Source organism: Suncus etruscus, chromosome 7 (assembly GCF_024139225.1).
Source record: "Suncus etruscus isolate mSunEtr1 chromosome 7, mSunEtr1.pri.cur, whole genome shotgun sequence".
NCBI lineage: Eukaryota > Metazoa > Chordata > Mammalia > Eulipotyphla > Soricidae > Suncus > Suncus etruscus.
In genome coordinates this window covers 22,455,713-22,479,169 of record NC_064854.1, presented here as the reverse complement: position 1 = coordinate 22,479,169, position 23,457 = coordinate 22,455,713, and the positions used below count along the sequence as shown (strand labels likewise).

Genomic DNA, 23,457 nt, shown 5'->3' with positions numbered 1-23,457 from the left:
CTGGTAACTGCTTGGGGGACTAAATGGAATTCCAGGGATCAACCTGGATTGCCTGCACTTAAGCAAGTGTCCTACCTACTATACTATTGCTCCAACCCCTACTTCAGGATTTCTAGACATCCAGAATGGTCACATTGGACACAGGGAAAATTGACTAAAACAAAATTCTTGTATATGAATTTATAGCCAGAATGAACTAAGAAGGAATGAAATCTCCAGAGATCTCACCCCCTTCTTTTATTCTAAAAGATCTGGGAGTCCCAAGTCTCATGGTGGTACAAAGATATACCTCCCTGCCAAAGAGTTGTTTAAAATAAGGAAGTGACTCCTAGAAGCCCAATTCCTATCTCTAAGATGAAACCCGAAACCAATGTTGAGTCTGTTTATCTGGAAACCACAGATGTGAAAGATGAAAAAAAAACCTATACAGTCCATACAAGGAATAGATGGTGGTTACTTGTATAGAACATTGGTAAGAGTTGGAATAAACAGAACTGAAATGGAGAAGAGATTTCCAGAAACTGGGAGACTTGGGGCAGATGTTGAAGAAACACGCAATGGGGTTTGAAGAAAGACCATTGACCACAGCTAGGAGCACTTGGCTGAATATGGCCTGTGATAATGGGAAGGACCCCCAGGGAATCCCAATGACCTATATTGGATGATGCTCTTGGACGAATGAAAAATCAATGGTCTATGAAGAACTCATCAGTTTGGGTGCTAAGAAAACACACACACACACACACACACACACACACACACACACACACACACACACACACACACCTGATCTCTGTGGCAAGCAGCTTTTGATCAGAGAGCCCCGAGTCTCTGTGAGGAGCTAGTCTAGCATTATCAGGAGTTACCTGGCAATGATTCCACTTGAAGTTTGTTGTACTGCATGAAAGGTTGCTGAGGGGAGAGTGTCCATCCACTGGGGTGCAGGAGGAGGCACTGATGGACTGGTCAGCTGTCTGAGAATGGGTTTCTCTCTGAAATTTCCATCTTGAGGTTCCTACTCTGATTATGAAGTTAAAACCAATTGGTTGGGGGGGGGGGGAGAAGATATCATACAGAGGATAAGGAGCATGTCTGTGCACAGCCAACCTAGGTACAATTCCCAATCTCCTGTCTAGCCCCCTGAGCTCTGCCAGGAGTGATTCCTGAGTGCAGAGCCAGGGTAATCCCTGAGCACCACCAGGCATGGCCCCCAAACAAAACAAATCTTTTTCACTCATTCACATATGCTTCACTCATCAATCCACTTCATCAGTATTTTCAGTTCCCATCCCACTGTGTCCATTCATTTTCATGTGCCCCTTTCTCCCATGCTTCTGCCCATGTTTCCCTGACTATCTTCATTTCTCTCTACTCTTGTTCTCCTCCATGTACATATGACTCAGTTCTAGGCAAGACTGTCCCATTGAGCTTGCCTTGTCTTTTAACTTCAACTCTACCTCCCCACCCCTGCTTCCCGACCAAGACTACTAAGCTTCTAGACTCTTCCTCACTGCTTGTGTATCTCTAAAGCAGTTTCCTAACTAGATGAAACTTACTGGGGAACAAGGATCTCTTGATAAGCTCCAGCGGCTCCTTGGCAACCTTTATCTCCTTGGCATCAGCTATCTATTATCAAGTGCATAATCCTCTGCTTTTAACATTCCCCTCCACCAGCTTGTCCAACAACCTATGCTTCTAATATTCTCATCATCCTAGAAGCTTCCTCAGCCTAGCCTTCAGGAGCTGCTCCTGAATTCAGAGTTCTTCAGGGCTTTTTCCTCCTCATTTCTGAATGATCCTATGCATCCCCATTCTTTTTGAAAATACAAAGTGTCTCTGCATTGGCCTAAAACCAGATCCTCCTCCAATGCCCCACCCTTACTCAATGGCCCATTGGCAATCAGCACTTTGATATCTCTAATCAAGTCATCCCTGATCAAGAGAAACCAGTCTCTAACCATCTGGGACTCCTAAAATGTGCCTCTTGGTTGTGGCGAATGACTTGAGACAACTGGAAAATGATGAATTTATAAGATATTTGGTCTGTCCAAGTATGGAATTTGGACATTACATTTCCAGCAGCTAATTGATGAATGCTTTTAACCAAAATTAAAAAAAAATTCATTTGGTAGCTAGAACTTTAGGATGATCACACTGAAAAGAAATAACTTATTTTATTTGAGAGAAAAGGAAGAAAATGTCCTTGGTTCCTTCACTGTTATGGCAGGGGTTAAGAATTATCTTATTTCCTGTCAGTAGCCCATCTGCACCGAACTTCTAAGACTCAGCTAAGCTTTTGCCTACTTAGGATGACTCATTTACTTCTTGAAATAATATATAGAGATTTTCTTCCTGAAACAGCATAGATAGATTTTTCTCTGCAAGTCTCTGCTTTAGCCTGCTTACTGTTTTCTGAGTCTTCGCTAATATCCATCCAGATATGAAAATCCAAAGAGCTAGTAAAAAAGAAATGTGAGAAATGTCACTCTAGTTACCTTCTAATTCTTGTATTATCATCGGGCATGTCAATGTCTGGGTTGAACTGATAATGAAGGAGTTCAGTTCCAAAGAGATCATATTCCAAGTAAGAACCAAGTCGTGCAAATTCCAGCAGTTCCTTCTTATCCAATAGGGTTCTAGAGACAAGAAGACAAATACAGAGCTATTGTCAAAAGATATTCATTAGGTGTATTATAATAATTAAAATAATTTCCACACAGAGGTTGAAAAGTTTTAATTTATGTACTGGAATGTAGTTTAAAGTAACAGAACTTTTACATTGGTTTTAATGATGTGATGATAGTGGAATGTTTGAAATAAGAAACCAGAGAATTTGCCTAGGTAAAAGGTGAGTTTCCTTTCAAAGTATATGGAAATAGGGGCTGGAGTGAAAGTACAGTGAGTAGGGCACTTGCTTTGCATATGCAGATCTGAGTTCAATCCCTGGTATCCCCCATATGGTCCAGGAGTGATCCCTAAGTGAAAACCCAGGAGTAAGCCCCAAACACAGATGGGTGTGTCCCCCTAAGAAAACTAAATATTTGAGAACTATAGATATTTTAATTATACTGATTTTTACTCAAAATCATTTTGGGATTCTCTTTCAGAATCATCTTCATAATGTGTCCTACCTGCTTTTGAAAACCCTCACAGGAACTATTGTGATGTGTGGCTACCCAAGGAAATTTTGGCATCAAGTGTGGTGAGTTAGGTAAGTGATAATGCATTTGGACAGAACCTGAAGCTCAGGTAAGGCAACAGAGGGATTTTCTTGCACAATTTATGATGTGGTTCCACATTTAATCTCAAAGTCTATGTGACTAGGATGATACAGTTTTACTAAGGAGAAATCCTCCTGTAGAAGTTCCTGTTCTAGTCTGTTTATCATTCTCAATATTTTCTGATACACCTCTGGACATTGTCTTATTTCAATGATATTCATAGCAAGAATGTCACTCTGTTAGGAGGTGACACTTGGGTCATCAGTGAGAAAGGAGAGAAATGCTAGATAAGACCAGACTACAAAATAAAGACTGGTATATGGAATAAGAGAAATATTTAAAATTTAACCACATAATAAGATATACAAAAATGGTTCAAGGAAAAAATTCTACTGGAAAAGAATCTGGGAAGACTTGGAGGAGGAAAATGTAAGCCATGAGATACCATGTGAGAAGAATTAGGATGCAGAGGAAGAAAATGCATGTTTGGGTTCTAAATCTGAAACGGGAAGAGAAGGAATGTGAGAAAATCATTGGCGAAGTTGGCTTTTATCCAAGTCCTTGATACGTGGTTTTCAGTTCAATGTATTGTACAAATATGATTCTTAGATGTTAGAAGATTTAGAGCCCCTCTCCCAAATCACAGTAGGACCAATTAATACTGTGTGTCAAGTGGAGAGATTTCTGTTACCCTAGCATAGGTCCTGAGATGTTACTGTTGACTTTTACTCTAAGCAATTGGACCATAGATAGCTCCTTTCCCTTCTATTTTCCTTTTTGGCAGACTAAAAAGTTCACCATGTTGTTTTAAGCAGAATGACCCCAAACAAAAATAGAACAAAACCCAACTATGTTTAGATTTCCAAATGTACATTAGTCCTAGGCTATCTTCTATTAATATAAGTCACTTTTCATCTTACAATCATCATGTTTTGTTTTCAAAATTAACTAGGCTAAAAGAATATATGCATTTTAGAATAAACATATTCTGTCCCCCATCCCACAAAGAACCATTAGTTAAGAAAAATATAACTACAGTGAAAAAAGATTTAGGGAGAAAAGGTCCATTAAGCATTATTCTTTTGAGTCATTCAATGAGGGAATACCTATATGGGCATGATAACAGAATTTGGGAAGTGGGGTTGAAGATCAAGAGAGGATGTGAGATACTATTAACAAGTTGGATCAGGGGCCCAGAGAGATAACACAGTGGTGTTTGCCTTGCAAGCAGCCGATCCAGGACCAAAGGTGGTTGGTTCGAATCCCAGTGTCCCATATGGTCCTCCGTGCCTGCCAGGAGCTATTTCTGAGCAGACAGCCAGGAGTAACCCCTGAGCAATGCTGGGTGTGCCCCCCCCCAAAAAAAAAAACAAGTTGGATCAGATATTTGTGCTTTTTCTGTTTTTTTTTTTGGTTTTGTTTTGTTTTCTTTGTTTTTCGTTTTTCTTTTTATCTAAAGACTAAACTTTTCTATTCTTTTTCTAAACATATCAAGGTACATTCACTGAAAAATCCCTACGAATGAAAACCATAATAAAATTTCTCATCTTAGTTCCAACTGAAAACAAAAAAGTTGTATATCCTTATCTCTGCTTAAAATAATTTTTATAAAACAACTTCCTGCATTGCTGGTATTATAACAAGTGTTTTTGCTTTTGTGTCTCCTTTATTATTTTTCATAATCCTCTCTGGTCTCAATTGGACAGATGAGGAAATTGGGAACGGAAAGATGAGACTCTCATGCATGGAGATGGTCTAGATTCTAGAACATAAAGTGATTTCGAGGCTGGAATCTCTATGACTATATTACTGCTCGACTTCACACTGCTCGGTAGTTTCTATTTGAAGAATTTTTCCTAGATGACGTAAGTTAAGTTTAATTGCTGGTACCCCTAAACTCACCAGGAGGACTCCCTGAACATCACCAGTCATTGCTACTCCCACCCCATAAAAGATGAATTCTTACATTTGCTACCAAATAGATGAAACTAGAGAGGATTCTGCTAAGAATAAGATAGGAAGATTGGAGAAAGACAGGATAATATTCCTGTTAGGCAGCATATTGAGAAAGCAGGCAAGGGAATAGGCAATGTCCCACAAAACCAGAACCTCATATGCTAACAACAGAACTTAGGTTGGAGGGGTCTAAGGGACAAGAGTTGAGGGATATTAGCATTTTGGTAGTGAACACGGTCTAGTAATATTCTATCTCTAAAACATTTACAATCTAGTAATTTGGTTACCATAATAACCTACATTAAAAGAAATTCGAAGGAAAAGAAAAATATTTTTTATAGAGGGTAGACAAAAATCACTCTCATTAAGTGGGGCTAGAGCTCATGCTTTGCTTATGGAAACCTGGGTTGAATTTCTAGTACTGTATAGATTCCTGAGCATCACCAGGAATAACCCCAGAGTGCTGAGTACAGTTGCTTGGGGATAACCCCCCAAATTAAAAAAAAAAGCCCAAATTTCTACCATTAAAGAGACAAATTTGATGATCTATTTATCTGTCTGTCTGTCTGTCTGTCTGTCTGTCTACCTATCGATGTAATCACTCTTTTTTGGGGGGGTTGGTTGTTTTCACATTTGGTGATCTGACGCTCTTTAGTTAACTGGACATTAGTGTAAAGGCATTTAAGATATGAATTCATGGAGTGGGGGTGGAGCTCAAGTGGGTGATACATGGACTGCATGTAGACCTGAGCTTGATCTCTGGGACCACATGGACCCTTCTCCCCTATCCCCACATCTCATGGAGTATGTATGTCCTCTCCCTTAAAATAAGAAAAAAAGGGTGAAAGAGATTTACAGAGGTTAAAACTTTTGCCTTATATCTTTATATAAAGTTGACCCCAATTTAGTTCTCGGCATCCCATGGGGTCTCCTGAGCATCCCTAAGAGTGATCTCTGAGCATTGAGCCAGGAGTAAGCCCTGAGAACCATTAATTGTGGTCTACACCTCCTTTCTTTCTCTAAAAAGGAATAGTTTCATTTAAAATCTTGGGAATGAGATGTAGTCACAGTATCCTTGCATAACTTTCAAAGGAAGTTCTGAAACAGATAAACAAAGAAAAAGCCCCATAATTTGAAATTAGATGCTTATGAGAGGTAGGATGGGGTAAGTGGTTAAAATAGCAAAAGAAAACATGTAATAAAAACCATCCATTATTGAAAACAGCCCTAGGACTTGAACCTTTGCAAAACAAGTTCTAACCATCCTCCAATTGCAGACAAAGAGAGGAAAGCTGGGCCAGGAGAAAGCTGGGGTCCTGTGAGAGAGAAGAATCCGGCTTCTTTGTCTTGGCTGCCAGGTTCTGAGAGGCTGCCCTTCTCTGTTGAGGGCATCTGCATCACCCTGCAACGTCACTCTAGCACCGATGGACCAGCCCATGGAAAAATCCACCCAGGCCGTCAAGGTGACTTCCACACATGCCTTTGACATTCAGCTGGATGACGTCCATGGACTGTCAGGAGCTCCTGAAGCTGCATTTATGCAAGTGCTTCATTTCTACTTGGAGAAAGGGCTGACCCCACTATGAGCATCCAGGAACATTCACCCTGTATGACATCTTTTGGAGAAGAGGGGAACAAGGGTCTTGTCACCCCCTCAGTCATCAATGATCTAGCATCTTCTCTTTCTCTGATAGATCAGCCTCAGCCTTTCTTCCTCATTTCCATATTCTACCTCGGTGAAGAATTCATATTCTCATCTCCCCCACAGCTCGGAGATAAATATTTGCCATCCCTTGTCTTAGGTAGAGAGCAGAGACTATGGTGAGATCAGAGAACAAATGCTTTCACTGTGGAGAAAGTGCCTTCTGCATGTGTCCTTCAGAAAGTCTCCTGAGATTCCTTATGATCAGATGTGGCTCATTGTACCCCCATGTTTGTCATTCACAACCCATCATTCCTTCTGTTGCCTGTCTACCCATATTTATGCCACAGCCAGTAAACAAGATTTCTTTCTGTAAAGAGCAGGCAGGCATTTATGACAGACACATGGCCATCGGCTGAGAAAATAGTTCTGCAAGGGATTTGGCGATCTCCATTTCAGTTATCCCCAATGAGTGTGTTAAGGCTGGTTCTCCAATGCAAGGCAGGTGATTCCTTTTCAAACCTTTTTATGGTCCAGATCTTATCCAAGTGATAAGGGGTTTGGTTTAATGTCAAATTGCTCTAGGAGTAGCAGCTAAGAAGCCTGTGTGAAGAGATAATTCAGACAAGGGTCTGCGCACCAGCTAGAGGGAATATGGGGGCGAAGGAAATGATGTGGTTTGTGGGTCCGATCAAGATGATAACAAAACTGAATGCTGGTCTGGGGCATCCCGGTTTCAAAGCTCTCTTAGAGATGTTATTCTATTGCATTCATTCAAACGCACCTTCATAGATGAATGTGACAAAAAATGATTATCTGGTGCTCTCACCTGCCTGGTGCCTGTCTCTGTGCTGGGAATATAGATGTGAATTTGAGCCACTGTCTTGAGCTTAAAGAATAGGGAGATAGATATTTACATTAATCATCATAATTGTGTTGAGAGCTTTTTTTTTTTTTTTTTTTTTTTTTGGTGGGGAGGTTAAAAATAAATGCAGACTATTGTGATAGAATTACAAAGAATATTCTGGAAGATAATTGAGGTGTAGCTTGTTAAGGTTTGGATATTGTCTGAAGGATGGGCAATCCAGAAAAATATCTATGGATCACAGAAAAATGCCTGTTCTCGATGAATATTATTCCAAGCTAAAGGGCCTGAGAGAAGAAACAGGTGCCCATTTAAGAAAGGCACTTGGTCAAATTATTAAATCTGCATCAACTGCTAATTGCTTTACATGGATGAGACCCAGTTTCAGTAGAGCTGCCATATTTCTAGGCCCAGAGATTCACAGACTATAATGAAAAGCTTGCCAGAGTGAGAAGAAAGGACACCTGGGTTCTTGATCACCAAAAAAGACCTAACTTTGAATCTCTTCCTTTATGCAGCAACACCAAAGGTCATGTAATTATTGTGCCTGTTGCTTGTGAGGACACCAGGAACTTTGCCCTTCCATTTTAGGGTGTATTTAAAAAATTAATCCACTTCTCCCAAATACCCTTGATTTCCCTTCATTGCTGTCACAATGAGGACAATGCCCTGCCCATCCCTTACTCTTGCTTCTGCTTGCCCTGTCCTGGTCAGACAGCATCTTGACTTACATAGATAATATCAATCCCTCTCTCCCATCACCCATGAAGAAACGCCCTGTCCTCTTCTAATCTCCAAAATCCAAACCCTCCTGTCCATTCATCTGAGCACTTAATTCAGGCTCTAATTTGCCACCTGAACCACTGTTTTAGTCACCAAGAAATCAGTCCGTTAGCCTCACTTCCGAATCTTGCCTTCACATTACTGCTTTGCATATTTCCCACAATAACTCCTCCCCCCTGATTTATAGCCCGCAGTGGATCCCTATTCCCTTCAGAGGCCTCAAATCTTGGTTCCTCACTCAATCTTCTATCTCCTCTCCCCTCAGCTTTGAGTACATCTCTGGGCTGAAGTCCTGGAAAGTGCAACTTGGTCCCTGTACTGATCATCCTCAAGTGTGTCAAAGCTGTCCAGTCTTTGCTCAATATGCAGCTCCTCTGAGGTTTGCAATACAGTAAGGCTTTTTTTTGAACAGTACAAGCAGCATGTGATGTTTCATGCTTTATGCCAGTCTAGTTGCCAGTAGTCTTTCATGATGATTTCCATAATAATTCTTTGTTTCTTTTGTCTGTTTTCTCTAATAGATACTCTCATAGTGAAATATGTTATTTGTCCTTATTTTTCATAGCAAATATCCCATGGCAGGAAGTGACAGTCACTTATCAGAGGACACATAGATGGATGGATGGACAGATGGACATATGGACAAATGGGTGGATGGACATATGCTGTTAGGCAAATGTCATACATAAGAGGATTCTTATATACAACTAATTGGGGGTGCTGGGTTAGCTCACACCAAGCAACAATGCTCAGGGGCTCTGAACTCATTTGTAAGCCCTGGTAGTGACCAGGGACCATGCACAGTACCAGAGTTTGGAGTAAGGATCATAATCGAAACAATCACATACAAGTCAAGCAAGTACCTTAACTCCTTTACTATCTCTCCATCCCCATATACAACTGATTTAGCAAAAGAGAATTTTGAGTGTAGGAGATAGTACTTGCAGGATCTTTGGTTCCATCCCTAGTGCCTCATGTTCCCCTGAGCAACATTAGAAGTGTCCACTGAACACAGAGCCAGAGGTAGCTCCTGAGCACAGCTATGTCGGACACACCCAAAAGTTGGATTTTAATGACAAAATTATTGTTAAAAATGTTTATCACAAAATTAATTTCAAGAGAGATAGTGCATGCAGCCAACTAGAGTTCAAATCTGAACATTGTCAATGGTCACTTCACAAAGCAGAAATTGGAATAGCTTCTGAGCACTGCCAGATGCCCCCTAAAAATAGTAATTCTAAAGAAACTACTGTCTCCCTCTCCCAGAATTCCTCAATTTAAAACCAGGTGATATATACAGAGAATAGTGTGTGTGGGGTTCTTTATGATTTTATTAGTTTATTAGCAGCTACTTAAATGAATTACTAAACTCACCTAGAACTATTCTTGGTGTCATATTCTAGATTAATTCTATAGGTCATAAATTGAATTTTAAATATTTATAAATACTCAAAAATATTACCTGAAGCTATTTCTTATATGCAAATGTAATATATAATTACTATAATGAGTTAAATTCAACTCAATATTAATGTAATTTCAAATCACTATTTTAATATATATTCTTATCCTGCTAAGGTCAACTCCTTTTCAACTATAAAATCTGAAAATGTGTTCATTGATAAATTTTACTTAATTTATATTTTAATGTAAAACATTAAAAATAAGATTAGGTTAAGTTTTTCATGCATGCACTAACCAATGTTGGTGATTGAATCAATAGAAGTATAATCTATGACCTCAATTAAATACCTACCAGAAATTTTGGTTTTACACAACTCAAAATCATTCATCAGAATGGTACGCTCCCATGAAGAGATTGGTTCATTCTCATATATGTATTTTAAAGATTCACTGGGGCTAGAGTGATAGCATAGTGGGTAGGGCATTTTCTTTGCACGTGGCTAACCTGGGTTCAATTCCCAACATCCCATATGATTTCCTGTGCCTACCAAAAGTAATTTCTATTTTTTTTGTTTTTAGGCCACACCCATTTGACACTCAGGGGTTACTCCTGGCTATGCGCTCAGAAATCGCCCCTGGCTTGGGGGGACCATATGGGACACCGTTGGATCGAACTGCGGTCCGTCCTACCCTAGTGCTTGCAAGGCGGACACCTTACCTCTAGTGCCACCTTCCCGGCCCCCAAAAGTAATTTCTTAGTGCAAAGCCAGGAATAACCTCTAAGTGCCACTGGGTGTGCCCCCCACAAATAATGTATTTTTTTATAATAGGATTTTTTTTTGCATAAAGGTTTTATTTTTACAAAAGAATTTTTTTTTTTGTTTTTGGGCCACACCCGTTTGACGCTCAGAGGTTACTCCTGGCTAAGTGCTCAGAAATTGCCCCTGGCTTGGGGGGACCATATGGGACACCGGGGGATCGAACTGCGGTCCGTTCCTTGGCTAGCGCTTACAAGGCAGACACCTTATCTCTAGTGCCACCTTCCCGGCCCTCAAAAGAATTTTTTTACAATTAGACAACTAGGAATAAACAGCACTAGTAAACAAGTGCATATGGTCAGGAATTTTATTACATCTACTTTATTTCTATATTTTATTTCCTATTATTTGGATCAATTCACAGGTATTCGAACCAGTCTCTTCTTCCCTTATCTTTTAGTCCCCTACTTGGGTCCATTCTTCACGGAGATGGTTCATGACATCATAGGCAGGAATGATGTCACACTTTCAATATTATGACTTAAGTGTAGGCTTCAGCCAAAGGAACAGATGGTTGCAAGAGAGAAAAACCAGTGTTTAGATTAGACTAAACCTAGGAGTTGGCTCCAAATTGTGAAATGTAATTAAAAACCTTATTTTTAAATACATTTCACAGTTTATACACCCTAGAAAGAGCTTTTAGCATCTGAACTTTCCAGCTGCCACAGAACACCAAAGGGAGCTGCGTCTCTCACGGAAGGAGACAGCAGTTCAAGGAATGATGGGACTGAGGAAAGTGAAGATAAATCTCATGGACACGGCAATCCCATTTGTTAAAATGTCACATTTCATGGGAATGGTGTCAGAGACATGAAAAATTGCTTTTGAAAAAAAAAATCTCAGTGGGAGGTTTGGGTGGCTACAAAGTGCAGGCTAGAATGCATGACCGACTGGTGTCTTCATTTACCTTGACATAGAATCGTCCTGTCCAGGGATTCCTCCTAAAGATAAAGAGCACAACTTGGAAACTTTACTAATAGCAATTACCAGCATAGCTGAAAGGAATTTTATTTGCATTAAGTATGATGTACATCCAGAAGTTTTGTACATGTTTGTCTAACATGTATCTCTAGATTTTCTTTTTCTTTCAAAAGATGAAAAGAAAACCTCTGGTCAACAGTAGCACAGAGATTTGCATACATTAACTCAAAGGATTAAAAAAATTGCTCAAACAACTTCAACACAAAGGCAGGTAAGGGAAGAGCAAGGGTCAGGAAGGAGAGAAACTGGGGACATTGATGACAGGAAATGTGTCCTGGTGAAGGGTGTTGGACATTGTATGACTGAAAATCAATCCTCAACAACTTTGTAACAGTGTATCTCGTGCTGATTCAATTAAAGAATTTATTTAAAAAAAATAACACAAGGAACCCCCCCCAAAAAAAAAAACAAAAAAAAAAAAAACAAGAAGAAGTTGTGCCTAACCTAAGCTCAGAAGATAATGAGTCTTGTTGCATGCCAGAGAGTAAATGTTGGCATCAGAAGGAGAGATTAGGCGGTTTAAGAGAGCTCCCCTTTTCTCTCCATTTATTTCCCAGCAGACAACCATGTATAATCCACTCATAGAAGAACAGCATTGCCCAGTCCTTCACACAATTTCAATCTGAGAAATAGTCATGGGTCCACACTCTATGGGAATGAATGAGTGTCTTTGAAAGTCAATGTGGACATGGGCCACTATGACATGCTTTGAAAGTTTCTCATTAATCTTCTATTTTCCTTTCATGTGCCACAATGATAACTGATGAAACAGTAGATACAAGAAGAGTAAATGAAGATATAAGAGTTATTAGTAAATAGTCCCTTGGGAAAAAGATATCATCTACTTCTCACACCTCTGGTCTGTGTCCTTGAATTCATTTCATGAACTTGAACTTCTCGAATGGTAGTTGAATATAAACCATTACTAGATATAAGTTGTCTTTCCTCTGTGTCTTTCCATGGGACATGTAGGCTACACAGCACATTGTATAGCATCATTCTTCATAGCAGGCATAGGAAATGCCCATAGCCTAGTCACAGCCCCAGCAATACTGTTAGGAAATAAGACAGAGCCATTGACAAAGCTTCCACATTGGAAGCACTTCATTTTTATTAATTGTTTTTAAAAGTATTGCCATCCATAATGTCTATATATTATATTATAAATAAATATATAATATATTATATCAATATATTTATTTATACATGTTTATATATTTGTATGTTATATAATATTCATATATTGCATATGTAATATGTATTATATACTATATTATATTAAATACATAATGTTTTATAATATAATATAAATATATATTAAATAAATATAAATGTTTATTTATATTTACATACATATATATATATATATATAAAAAGATGTTTTGGCCCACTGGAGCTTTCCCTGTACAGTTCTTGAATGCTTTCATGTGAAATCGCTACTATGCATAGGAATTTAAAGTGTATATTTCCAAGGATATGAGATTTTATTTTTTTTATGACTCTGCAGAACAGCCCTCAGGTAAACAGTCACCAAGCTGATAGTTGAAGAATCACTTTCAAGGCAGAGTGGGGTCAGCTCTGTCCTGGGGTCTAGTATATGGTTATTTGTGACTCACTAAAAAAAATTGTTGAGAGAGTTGAGGGAGAGGGAATAAAGGAAGGAAGGAAAGGAGGAAGGGAGGGATGGAAGGAGGGAAGAAAAAGAGAAGAGAAAAGGAGGGGAAAAGAGGGTTCAGTTCTACCTTTCTTGGTCCATCTCATCAAGAATATGAAAAATTGTCTCTGAGTTGTATTATTTCAGGAAAATAGTCAGTGCTCTGGAGAATAAAGTATGATTGTAGCCTCTCCCCTGTGATCTTCTCTTTCACTCCAGGCTTCAGTACTTTCCCCTTCCATACCTTTCCAAGCAAAAAAGCTTCCTTCCCACACTTAATTTTCCTTGTGCCATAAAATGCATAGTCTTAGATTTTCATTCCTGATAACCATGGAGATAAAGGATGGAGGCATAACACTGTATGTTTCCTTCCCCAGACTGAACTGAATCTATCCCTGGGAACCCACTTAGACCCCCACAACATCTTCTATATAGGCTGGTCCCTACCCATTAGTGCGGGCAGAAGTCAGGGTGTCACTAAAAGACCAACAGTTCTCAGTGATCCTGTTTCATTAAAGATAATCAATTGGGGTGTGTAGTGGGGGTCTTTTTCAGTCCCTTTAGCCTCTCTCCAATGGCCAGACACTAGCAGGCTTGCTCCCTATAAGGGTTGTTGTATTTTACCCAACAGTTAGGCTGTAATAGATTAAGGACTGAACATCCTAGTGATCCCAAAGTCCAGGCAGGAACACAGGGCTCTTGTGTGACACTGTCAGTAAATGTTGACTCTTGGGGACTCTCAGGGCCCAGAGCAACTCCCTGCATTGTCCCTGAGGTCCTCCCAGACATGATGGATAAGAACATGCATCTGACATGTCTCCTACCAGGTTGGGCTCTCTGGGTCTGTTGGCTCAAAAGGATCAGAAGAACACTGATCATATGAAAGGGCATGGCTTGGAGGTATTCTAAAGTGATGCTCTCTGAGGAAGAATTTGGATGGGTACAGACTGGTTTTGATGTGGTGTGTGTGTGTGTGTGTGTGTGTGTGTTTGTGTGTACTTGCATTTGTGCATTATAAGGTATAGTCAATGGTTTATGCACAAAAATTCAGAAGCACGTTTAGAAGCACTGGAATATCTGATTTGGGGTTTTCAAAAGATAGGAAGGTTTGTTCGAGTAACAGAACCCCACTTTGGCAGGTGGTTGGGGGCTGAGGGGCTCCTGAGAGGTTCAGAGTTTCTCCTTTGTGCCTGAGAACACATGGCATGATGGAAAAAAAAATACATACAATGGCCTCTGAGTGTTTTGTTCCCCCACCCCACCCCAAGGCCTAGTTTTCAGGCTGTTCTTCCTTTTGTGAGTCACCTAGGCATTTTGTTTCCTGTGATCCATGCCCCTTTGTGAAGTGTCCCCATTACAGAAGCGGAAGTCCTTGCCCTTTCTCGACAGATCAGATTGTGTACCCAAACCCAGCAGACCTCAGAGGGTCTGAGAAAGGCAGACACCCCCTGTTACCTTGCAGCCTGGCAGCTGCCTTGCTGTGAACACTTAACATCAAAGAGCCCCCAGTGACTGGAGCCTGCTGCCCACATGGTTTTTTTTTTTCTTTCTGTTTCTTTATTTGGTTCATGTTTTTCCAAATACATGACTTTTTTTTTCTAAAGCTGTCCTCCCTCATTGACGCCCCCCCTCCCCAAATTTCATGAGTCTGAATCTATCTTATTCAGGTGCTGGAATCCTAAATAGCTGTTGTAAGTACAGTTGGGGTTGCCACTCTGGAAGTGCTCACTGGATTTTCTGGGCTGTTCTGAGTTTGAGGGTAGTTGAAAATTTCCAAGAGCCATCCTGAGCTTCTAGGAAGAAATAGTGACTATGGCCGCCAATTGAAATCTAATGGAGTCATTCATTCCATCTCTGAGGAAAATACTCATGCATATGTGTATGCAAACATACCTGCGCCTAAATAGGCTGTTTGGGTTCTTTTTGAGCAGGAATAAATAGCCATGTTCTCTTGTAAACAAGGAGGTTATGTTGTGAAGAATAAATATTTACTTCGCAATTTACAATGAAAGCATTTTTGCCTATGAAACTATTTCTCAGGGACATGCCTGTACAGTGGTCCCCAGAGGGGGCCAGGCATTTTTCTCTGCTGACTTCTAAATGGAGATGGTGTTGAGCAGTACGGCAGATGGAATGTTAAGAAGAGCACCGTTCCAGTCTGGACCGTGTGTACCGTATTAAACAGATGAAAAAGAACATCCTATTTTTAATATCTGGTTGAGTGGGTGAGCAAATGAAGACAAATTGAGGGGAGTGGTCATAACAAGAAAAAAGAGGAGAAAGGGAAATCCTAGAGCTAGGTAGGCTATGGGAGGATGATGAACCAAGGGGGAGAGAACCAGTCAGAATGGCAGAAAGTGAAGTCCGTGTTCTCACCCACACTGATGACCTGGGTGTAATGTGGCCCCTGGAGGAAGGCTGTGTAAATTTTATCTTTCTCCATTGTATCTGCTGGTGAGAGAGAAAATGTCTCCTCTGAGAATCTAGAACTGCAAACCTGTATTCTCTGAGTTTATGTAGGAGCCAGGATTCTAGTCCCTGTGCAGTTTCTAAATCCCTCAAGTCGAGTTTAGTTATGGGGCTTGGGGAGGGTCCTCAGAAGGCTAATGTGTAGGCTTTGCTCACAGGAGGTCTAAGTTCAATCCCTGGTACCACATAGATCCCCCAATAAATCACTGAGAGGAACCCTAAAGCACTACTGTGTGTGACCCCCAAATTAACAAAACAGTTTAAATACACATATGTGAGTCAGAGATATAGTGTGGATACCACTGCCTAGTTTAATCCCTGACATTGCAGGATATCCCAAGCACCTTTAAGTAGAGAGTCAGGAATAGCCCCCTGAGTACTGCCCAACAGAACAAAAGTAGGAGAAATCAAAGGGCTAAAAATACACATGTTTGTGCTCAGGACACTGTGCATGGCCTGGTAGTGTATGTGGCTCAGTAGTAAAGCACTTTCCCTGCATGGGTGAGTCCATATATGAGCTATGGACTCTCAGTATTTCACATTGTCAAATGTGATCCCCCATTGTCAAATGTGATCCCCAGCACTGCCAACTTCACAATAAGTATGTGATCTCCAGCATACCACAGTCAAATATATGCACCCAGTACCACCCTGCATGCAATCACTGGACATCACCATAATTACAATCACGCTCTCTTGAGCTGGAGGTTAGCTCGAGCCGGCATGGGGTTTGGGAAGACCCCATGTGGAAGGCCTACTCCCTAACTTGGGTGCACTGGGAGCCTTGATAGGCCCCCAGACTTCCCCTCTTCTGCCCCTGGCCTCCAGGTCTTCTGGGGTGGCAGCCCAGGTGGCCAGACAAGGTGGGTGTCGGAGGGTCCCTCCTAGATGGGGTCCCAAGCTTTCCTCGCCCTTCCTCCAGGTCTAGATGGGAAGGGCATACGGTGTAGGGTGGGCAGATCCTGGCTTCCGGCTCTCTACGGATCCTCTCTTGAGCTGGAGGCTAGCTCTAGCCGGCATGGGGTTTGGGGAGACCCCATGTGGAAGGCCTTCTCCCTAACTTGGGTGTGCTGGGAGCCTTGATAGGCCCCCAGCCTTCTCTTCTACCCCTGGCCTCCAGGCCTTCTGGGGTTCCAGCCCAGGAGGCCAGAAATGGTGTATTAAGAGTATTCCTTATCCTTATGTTATGTTTTGCATATCCAGAATGTCCATTTTGTATTCTGCTCTTTCCCACACCCCTACAAAGCTCATTTTTACTCCTTAACTCTCTCACCCCCCCCAAACATCACTAACCCACATTACTCTTTTTAACTTCAGTACAGTACAATCCTAATCACAGACTGAAGCCGTGAATTGTGTGTAACAACCCCAAACTGTTTCAAAAGTCATAAAATGGACACATATTTCTTTAGAATATTTTGTGTTTTTCTCTGACAGCTATAAGTCTTACTAAATATTCTCTTATACAGTGACGATTCTAACCACTTTTTATCTTCTCTTTATGAGCTGTTCAACAAGGAATTTTGGTGAAAGAGTCCCCCAGTTTAATGCTTATGATTGAACCATGTCATGGGGATTGTTGGACTTGTTCTTATGGCCCCCATATGTGCCAATAACGCCACGTGGCATTGCTCCTTTTTTGCATAGTCACATTAAAATGGGAAAATACTATACATACAAATATGATCCTATCTAATAGAGATTGGAACACACAAATCTTGTAGTGCAAAGGGACCTTACACCCTGAACACTGATATAACGACCTGGCACAGGCCTCAGAAGAAAGGGCATTTTCCATTCACCCCTGAACCAGGGAAGCCATCCACGAAACATCCAAGTTTGTCTATAACATCACCTGGAAGCAATCCTCTACCACGGAAGACCCTGCCACTGCTCAGACATTGACCTGCTCAAAAGAGACTTCCCTTAACACTGAAAAGACTTAGACTTCCCTTAACACTGAGAAGACTTAACAACAACAACGACCTGCTTACAGGACAGGGCTCCCAGCATTGCCCTTTAATTGTGAGGTGAAACGAGAGGACACTCCACATCCTGACTTCAATGTAGGATATGCAGATTCCAGGATCTTTAATACAGAAACATTATACCAACAACAGAGTCTGTGTGAAAAATAAAAGTGTGTTGGCACTACAGACAATGTCTTGGATTGGACGATCTAGCTTGCCTGGAGCCTAGAGTTGGTCTTATGCCAGGAAACTTCAGGGGTAGAGTCTCTTTATATTTAGGCCAAGGTTATTCCTTTCCATGCCCCTCATATTTTGGTGGGCCTATGCAAACAACAATTGCCACTCTAACACCATTTTACTGTGCTGCTTGACTCTGATTCTTAAAAAAAAAAAAAAACACTTAAAATTTGAGGTTAACTTAAGCTAATATGCATGTACATGGAAATGTAAAAAATACTATGCCTCTAATGTTTAAGGAGTTACATAAGTTTTATGGCTTTAGATTGCCTTGTGTGCTGTTAAGAAATATTATAATGTGTTACAATCTGGGGATTTGAGGAACAAAGTAATTGTACATGGATTCTGTTTTATTTATCTTAATGTTCTTTGGCTGAAAGTTCAAAGTTAAGATATCAGCAAGGGGACTTCTGAGAATTATGTTATGGGTGATTGTCCTTCCACTGTAACTTTACCTTGTCCTCTTTCTTTGCATCTTTGTTCTCATAATTAAAAATTAAAAATAAAAAAATTACAATCACAAGAACAAAGGAAAGGAAAGGGGAATGTTTCTCTAATTCCAAAAGGTGAGCTTCCCTAGGTGTAAAATCACCCCACATACTGTTATTCTAACCTCTGGTGAAAGAGTCTGAAACAGAGTAACCATGAAGAGTTAATAAACTCGCACCAGTCAGGAGAGAATCATGGAGTCCGTTGGCTTCTTGCCTTGTGGTCCTTCTCTGTGAGCCAAATCAAATGGAAACCTCTTTATTTACTAACCAGGAGGGGGAAGGTTGAATAAGTGACAAAAGTACCTATATCAAGCTACTCTAGTTGAGGCAAACATTTACATATTAAAGGGATAGGTGAACAAAAAAGAGGAAGTTGGGGGAATACCTTTGTTTTAGGTAAAATCAGGGTGTGATCTAACACAAAGGGCCCTTAAATTGACCTAGAATAGCAGTGGGAAGGTAGGTTCTAGGGGCTGCAAAGAGGTGGGAGGACACTTGTTGGTCTTTGGGTGTGTCTTTTCCATTTTACAAGACAAAAATAATTTTTCAGAGAAGGACAATTACACAGGAGTAAAGAGACTGTACAGTGGATGAAGCACTTTGTCTTGTATACAGCCAGTCTGGGTTCAATTCTGGGCACCTCATATGGTTTCTAAGTCCCATCAGGATTGACCCCTGAGCACCACAGGGTATGGCCCAAAAAAACAAATAAAAAAGGAAGGTAGTGTCACAGCAAAAAAGTGAGACCATTGTAACCACCGGTCAATAGCAAAGGCAGACTTTTATAGTTGAGGTTTTCTTCTCAGGGAGAAAACCATTCACTGCTGTGTCCCTTTATATTTGCTGATAAATTTATCACTCTAACTGCTGACAAATACCGAGCAAGTCGAATCCACAGCTGCTGTGATATTGTGTGTGAGATAGAGAAGTGTCATACAGCGATTCCAGCTATGAAGGATTTGGAAAGGGTAAATACATATTTTCAAATTACATCAACATGTAAGATATTACTTGACATCGTAGGGATACAAAGATGGAAATGCTAACTTTTGTTTATGCCTGTTGTAGACCTTAGAAATACAAATCTTGGTCCACTTAAGATGAGGTTGCCTTCCAATCAACCCATCATAAATTGACTTCAACAACCAAAAAATGTATTTAGGACACCTAACTAGATATTACAGCTTAGCCTACTTAAATGTACTAACATACACACATTTATACATACATGCACACACACATACATGCACACACACATACAATCAGCCTTGAGCTAAGCAGAACCATTTAACGAAAAGCCTATTCAATAAAGTTGGATATCTGTAATTTGTTGAGCACATTGAAGTGAAAAATAGCCAGTGACTGTATTGATGGTTTTCCCCATGATCATATTACTTGCGTGACAGAATGGTTGTCTTTCACTAGCACCCCAAAATGGCCAACTTCAAGTAGCTTCTACTAAATGCATGCTGTGGTCACACTATCCTTGAGCCAAAAAAAAATTGCCAATTTGCATGAACCACTCATTGTTAGGTCTGCACTACCTGCCAAGCAGCTCATGTTTTTTTACTAGGTGGCAATATTTTTTCACCTATAATAATTTCTTTCCTTAATCGATCACGTATTAAACACCAGGTGCCTGGTACTCACTGGCAGGGAATCCACTTACCTGTCCAGGTGTGACATGACGGTCTTGGAGATGTCCGCACCTGCTTCTTGCAGTACTCGGATGATCTGAAAGGGGGAGCCAGAGTTCCTGCCAGGGTGGATGATCACAGGACAGCCCAGCTGGACCTGTGCATGCGCTGCTGCCTGAAGAACCCTCTTCTCGCTCTCTGTCAGAGGCCACGAGCAGCCAATTTCCCCAATGACGCCACACTTGATGGTGGTCCCATCTGCTCCATGGAGAATTTCGTTAATGAGCACATCGGTTAGCTGAGGAAGAGGAAGAAAAATGTTTAATAGTTGGAAGAACTTTCCATGCCAAATTACTACTGAGTTACTTATTCTTTTAGCAATATCTTAAATATGTTTCAGGGAGACAGGTCAAAGGTCCAAAGCACCTGCTCTGTAAGTGGGAAGCCTGAGCAAGATTCCCAGTGTTGCCTGGGTGTTCAAGCCATAGATATGCCCCCCAAGGACCACAGGGGTGTGACCCTAACTCAGACAAACCAATCTATATTCATTAAATGCCCACTCAACTAATATTGATCAATGAGGGAAGCATTTTGGCTGGTCCAATCTCAAGTCATTCTAAGGCAAAGATTTCATAATACCTTCCTGTGATCAGACAAGAAATTCATCGCTTGGTGAAGCTATTGGAGGAGAAAGAACCAACAGACATACTTTCAGATGGAGGAAGAAAAAAAATCTATAATTTGACCTGAAGAACATCTAGACATAAAAAGCTTTCCTTTACATTGATGTCAACTCCATAATAGAATGATATAATTCTTCATTTCAAATCTAGTCCTATTCTTTCTTAACATTGAAAATATAAATCACTCAATGCTTATAGTATATATGTTGATTCGTAATACTTATGGTTATAGTTATGGTTCATATATTCATATATTCTATTTAGTGTTTAAAAGAATGTGTGGTCCCGACATCAGGCTAGTGTTCACATAAATGTGTAAGAAGAGTAATAATAGTCCAGTTAGAAAATAATGCAGGTAACCTTTTAAAATATTTTAAGGATGTATTAATTGTAAAAAATACTACAGCTGAGAACTGGAGAGATAAGTCAGGGGCACTGACCTTGCACAAGAGCCTGTATGCTGGTCTTGCCCTAGAACCACATATGGTCCCCCAGAAATACCAGGAGTGACCCTAGAGGACTACAATCTGCAACCCAAAGCAAATTTAAAAATGAAAATAAACTCTGCAGGGGCTAGAGTGATAGCATAGCAGGAAGGGCTTTTGCCTTGCATGTGGCTGACCCAGGTTCTATCTTTGGCATCTCATATGATCCCCTGAGCCTTCCAGGAGTAATTTCTAAGCACAGAGCCAGAAGTAACTCCTGAGCACTGCCAGGTGCACCTTCCCTCCCAAATAAACTCTACAGTGGACATTCTAAGCCTCTCTCAGACTACCAAAGAGACAAAGGAATATGCCCATATGTGTATAGGCATGTTACAGAGAGAACATACAGACATACAGGCTTATTCTCTCCTTGTGCCCCTAAAGGACTGATTGCAGGCATCTGGTTTTCCTTCCACACCTCCTAGTTTGTGAAGGGAAAAGGAAACATATTGGCAACAGTGCCAGGCCTCTGCCTGCCAAGTTTCACCTTACTGTGAATTTTTATTGCTGCTTATGATAAGAATCCAGAAAGAAAAGGCAAGGATGCATAACTGAAGCTTGTGTTGAAAAAAAAGTTTACAAGCATACAGTCACCCAGCTTAGGTTCATATCCAGGTAGGTTCTATTGCCCAGGGTGATAGAGAGTCCAGAGCCTCAAGACTGCCCTGAGATTGCTCCATCTTCTGTTCTTATGAGAAGACATGTCTGGAAGACAGTCCAATGGCAGATGTCTTTGCTTGCTAGTGAATTTCTGTAGCCTGCTCAGTGATCTCTGGGATCGTCCATCCCCGAAATGTCCATCCCAGCCCTGCTGTTCTGGCTCTTGGGGGTTTCTCTACAGAAACCGTCTAAGGCCCTAGGACAGAAGCGGTTTACCTGTTCTACTGACATGGCTCTGGTCTCGGCAGAGTGAGTCGCATCCACATAGAAGCCAGCTCCAGACACGATGTGGACTCCTGTCTCCTGGGAGAGCCGCTTCAGAGTTAGCACATCTCGGCTGAGCCCCGTGGTCGTATTCTCCACCATCGTCCCTCCGCCACTGGCTTTAAAATGCAACAGTTCTTCTTTGACGGCCTCTGTCTCTTGATTCAGCCGGAGATTCTCCTGATGGGAGTAAGGATGTTTCTGAATCCAAAACAAATTTTTCATCAGAAAGGGTTCCTTTGAGATTGCTTCGTGGCATGGTGGGGGTGGATGGTAGCAGAAGTCGAAGGTCATGGTCAGATGTTCGTGGGTCAGAGTGCGGCCCAGTTGGGCTGGTTCCACCTGTCCTAAAACCGTCTGCACTTTCCCACTTAAGGAGGACATTGCTGAGGAGATGTCGAGAGAGGCTTTCTGGAAGGAAGGGAAAGCTATAATCAGAAAATTAGATTAGACTGGAGTTACAGTTCAATAGGGAGGGTGTTGACCTTCCGTGTGGTCGACCAGGGTAATCCCCAGCATCCCATATGGTCTCCCAAGCACCACCAGAAGTAATTCCTGAGTGCATATTCAGAAGTAAGCCCTGAGACTTCCAGGTATGACCCCAAAACAAAACAAACAAATAAAAAAATGGGCAAGGCCAGAGAAATTGTTAAATGACTAAGGCACTTGCCTTGTACATGACTGACCTCCTGGAATCTCCAGCACTGCACAGACTTTTCCCCATGAGCCTGCCAAGTCTGATCCCTAAACTTGGAGCCAGAAATAAGCCCAGAGTGCAGTTTTGTGTGGCCCAACAAACTAAACAGAACAAGGAAAATTGGATGCATAACTGACTATCTATTGGGGTAAGAAAGAGAATCAGGGACCAGAGAGGTAGTACAATGGGTAGGCACTTGCCCTGCATACAGTCAAATCCAGTTAAATCCCTGGTATCACATATGATCCCCTAAAAACCATCTAGATTATCCTTGAGTTCAGAGACAGAAATAAGCACAGGCCATGCAGCTCAGAAATAGGAGAGAGGAAGGAAGAGGCAAGGAGAGGTGAGGTAAGGAGAGGAGCAGAGGGAATGAGAGAAGAGGGGAGATTAGGCAGACGTGGAAATCCTTTCGCTAGGAGCTGTGCGGTTTGGGCAGATTTTGGGGTTAAGAAAGACAAACAGGGACTGGAGTGATTGACAGTAAGGTGGGGAAGGCATTCGCCTTCCAAGTGGCTGACCTGGGTTTAATCCTGGCAT

At 41.2% G+C, this 23,457-nt stretch overlaps 1 protein-coding gene across 1 annotated transcript in view; it reads right to left on the bottom strand.

The window, feature by feature from the left end:
- Nucleotides 1–22,620, bottom strand: part of PTER (phosphotriesterase related) — a 28,321-nt gene extending 5,701 nt beyond the window's left edge. Inside the window, exons 1-3 of the mRNA XM_049777807.1 lie at nt 22,173–22,620; nt 20,161–20,426; nt 2,496–2,636 (exon numbers count right to left, since the gene is read on the bottom strand). Coding sequence (XP_049633764.1) covers nt 2,496–2,636; nt 20,161–20,426; nt 22,173–22,604 — 839 coding nt within the window. The 5' untranslated portion in view covers nt 22,605–22,620. The remainder of the gene's footprint in view (nt 1–2,495; nt 2,637–20,160; nt 20,427–22,172) is intronic.
- Nucleotides 22,621–23,457: the final 837 nt, after the last annotated feature.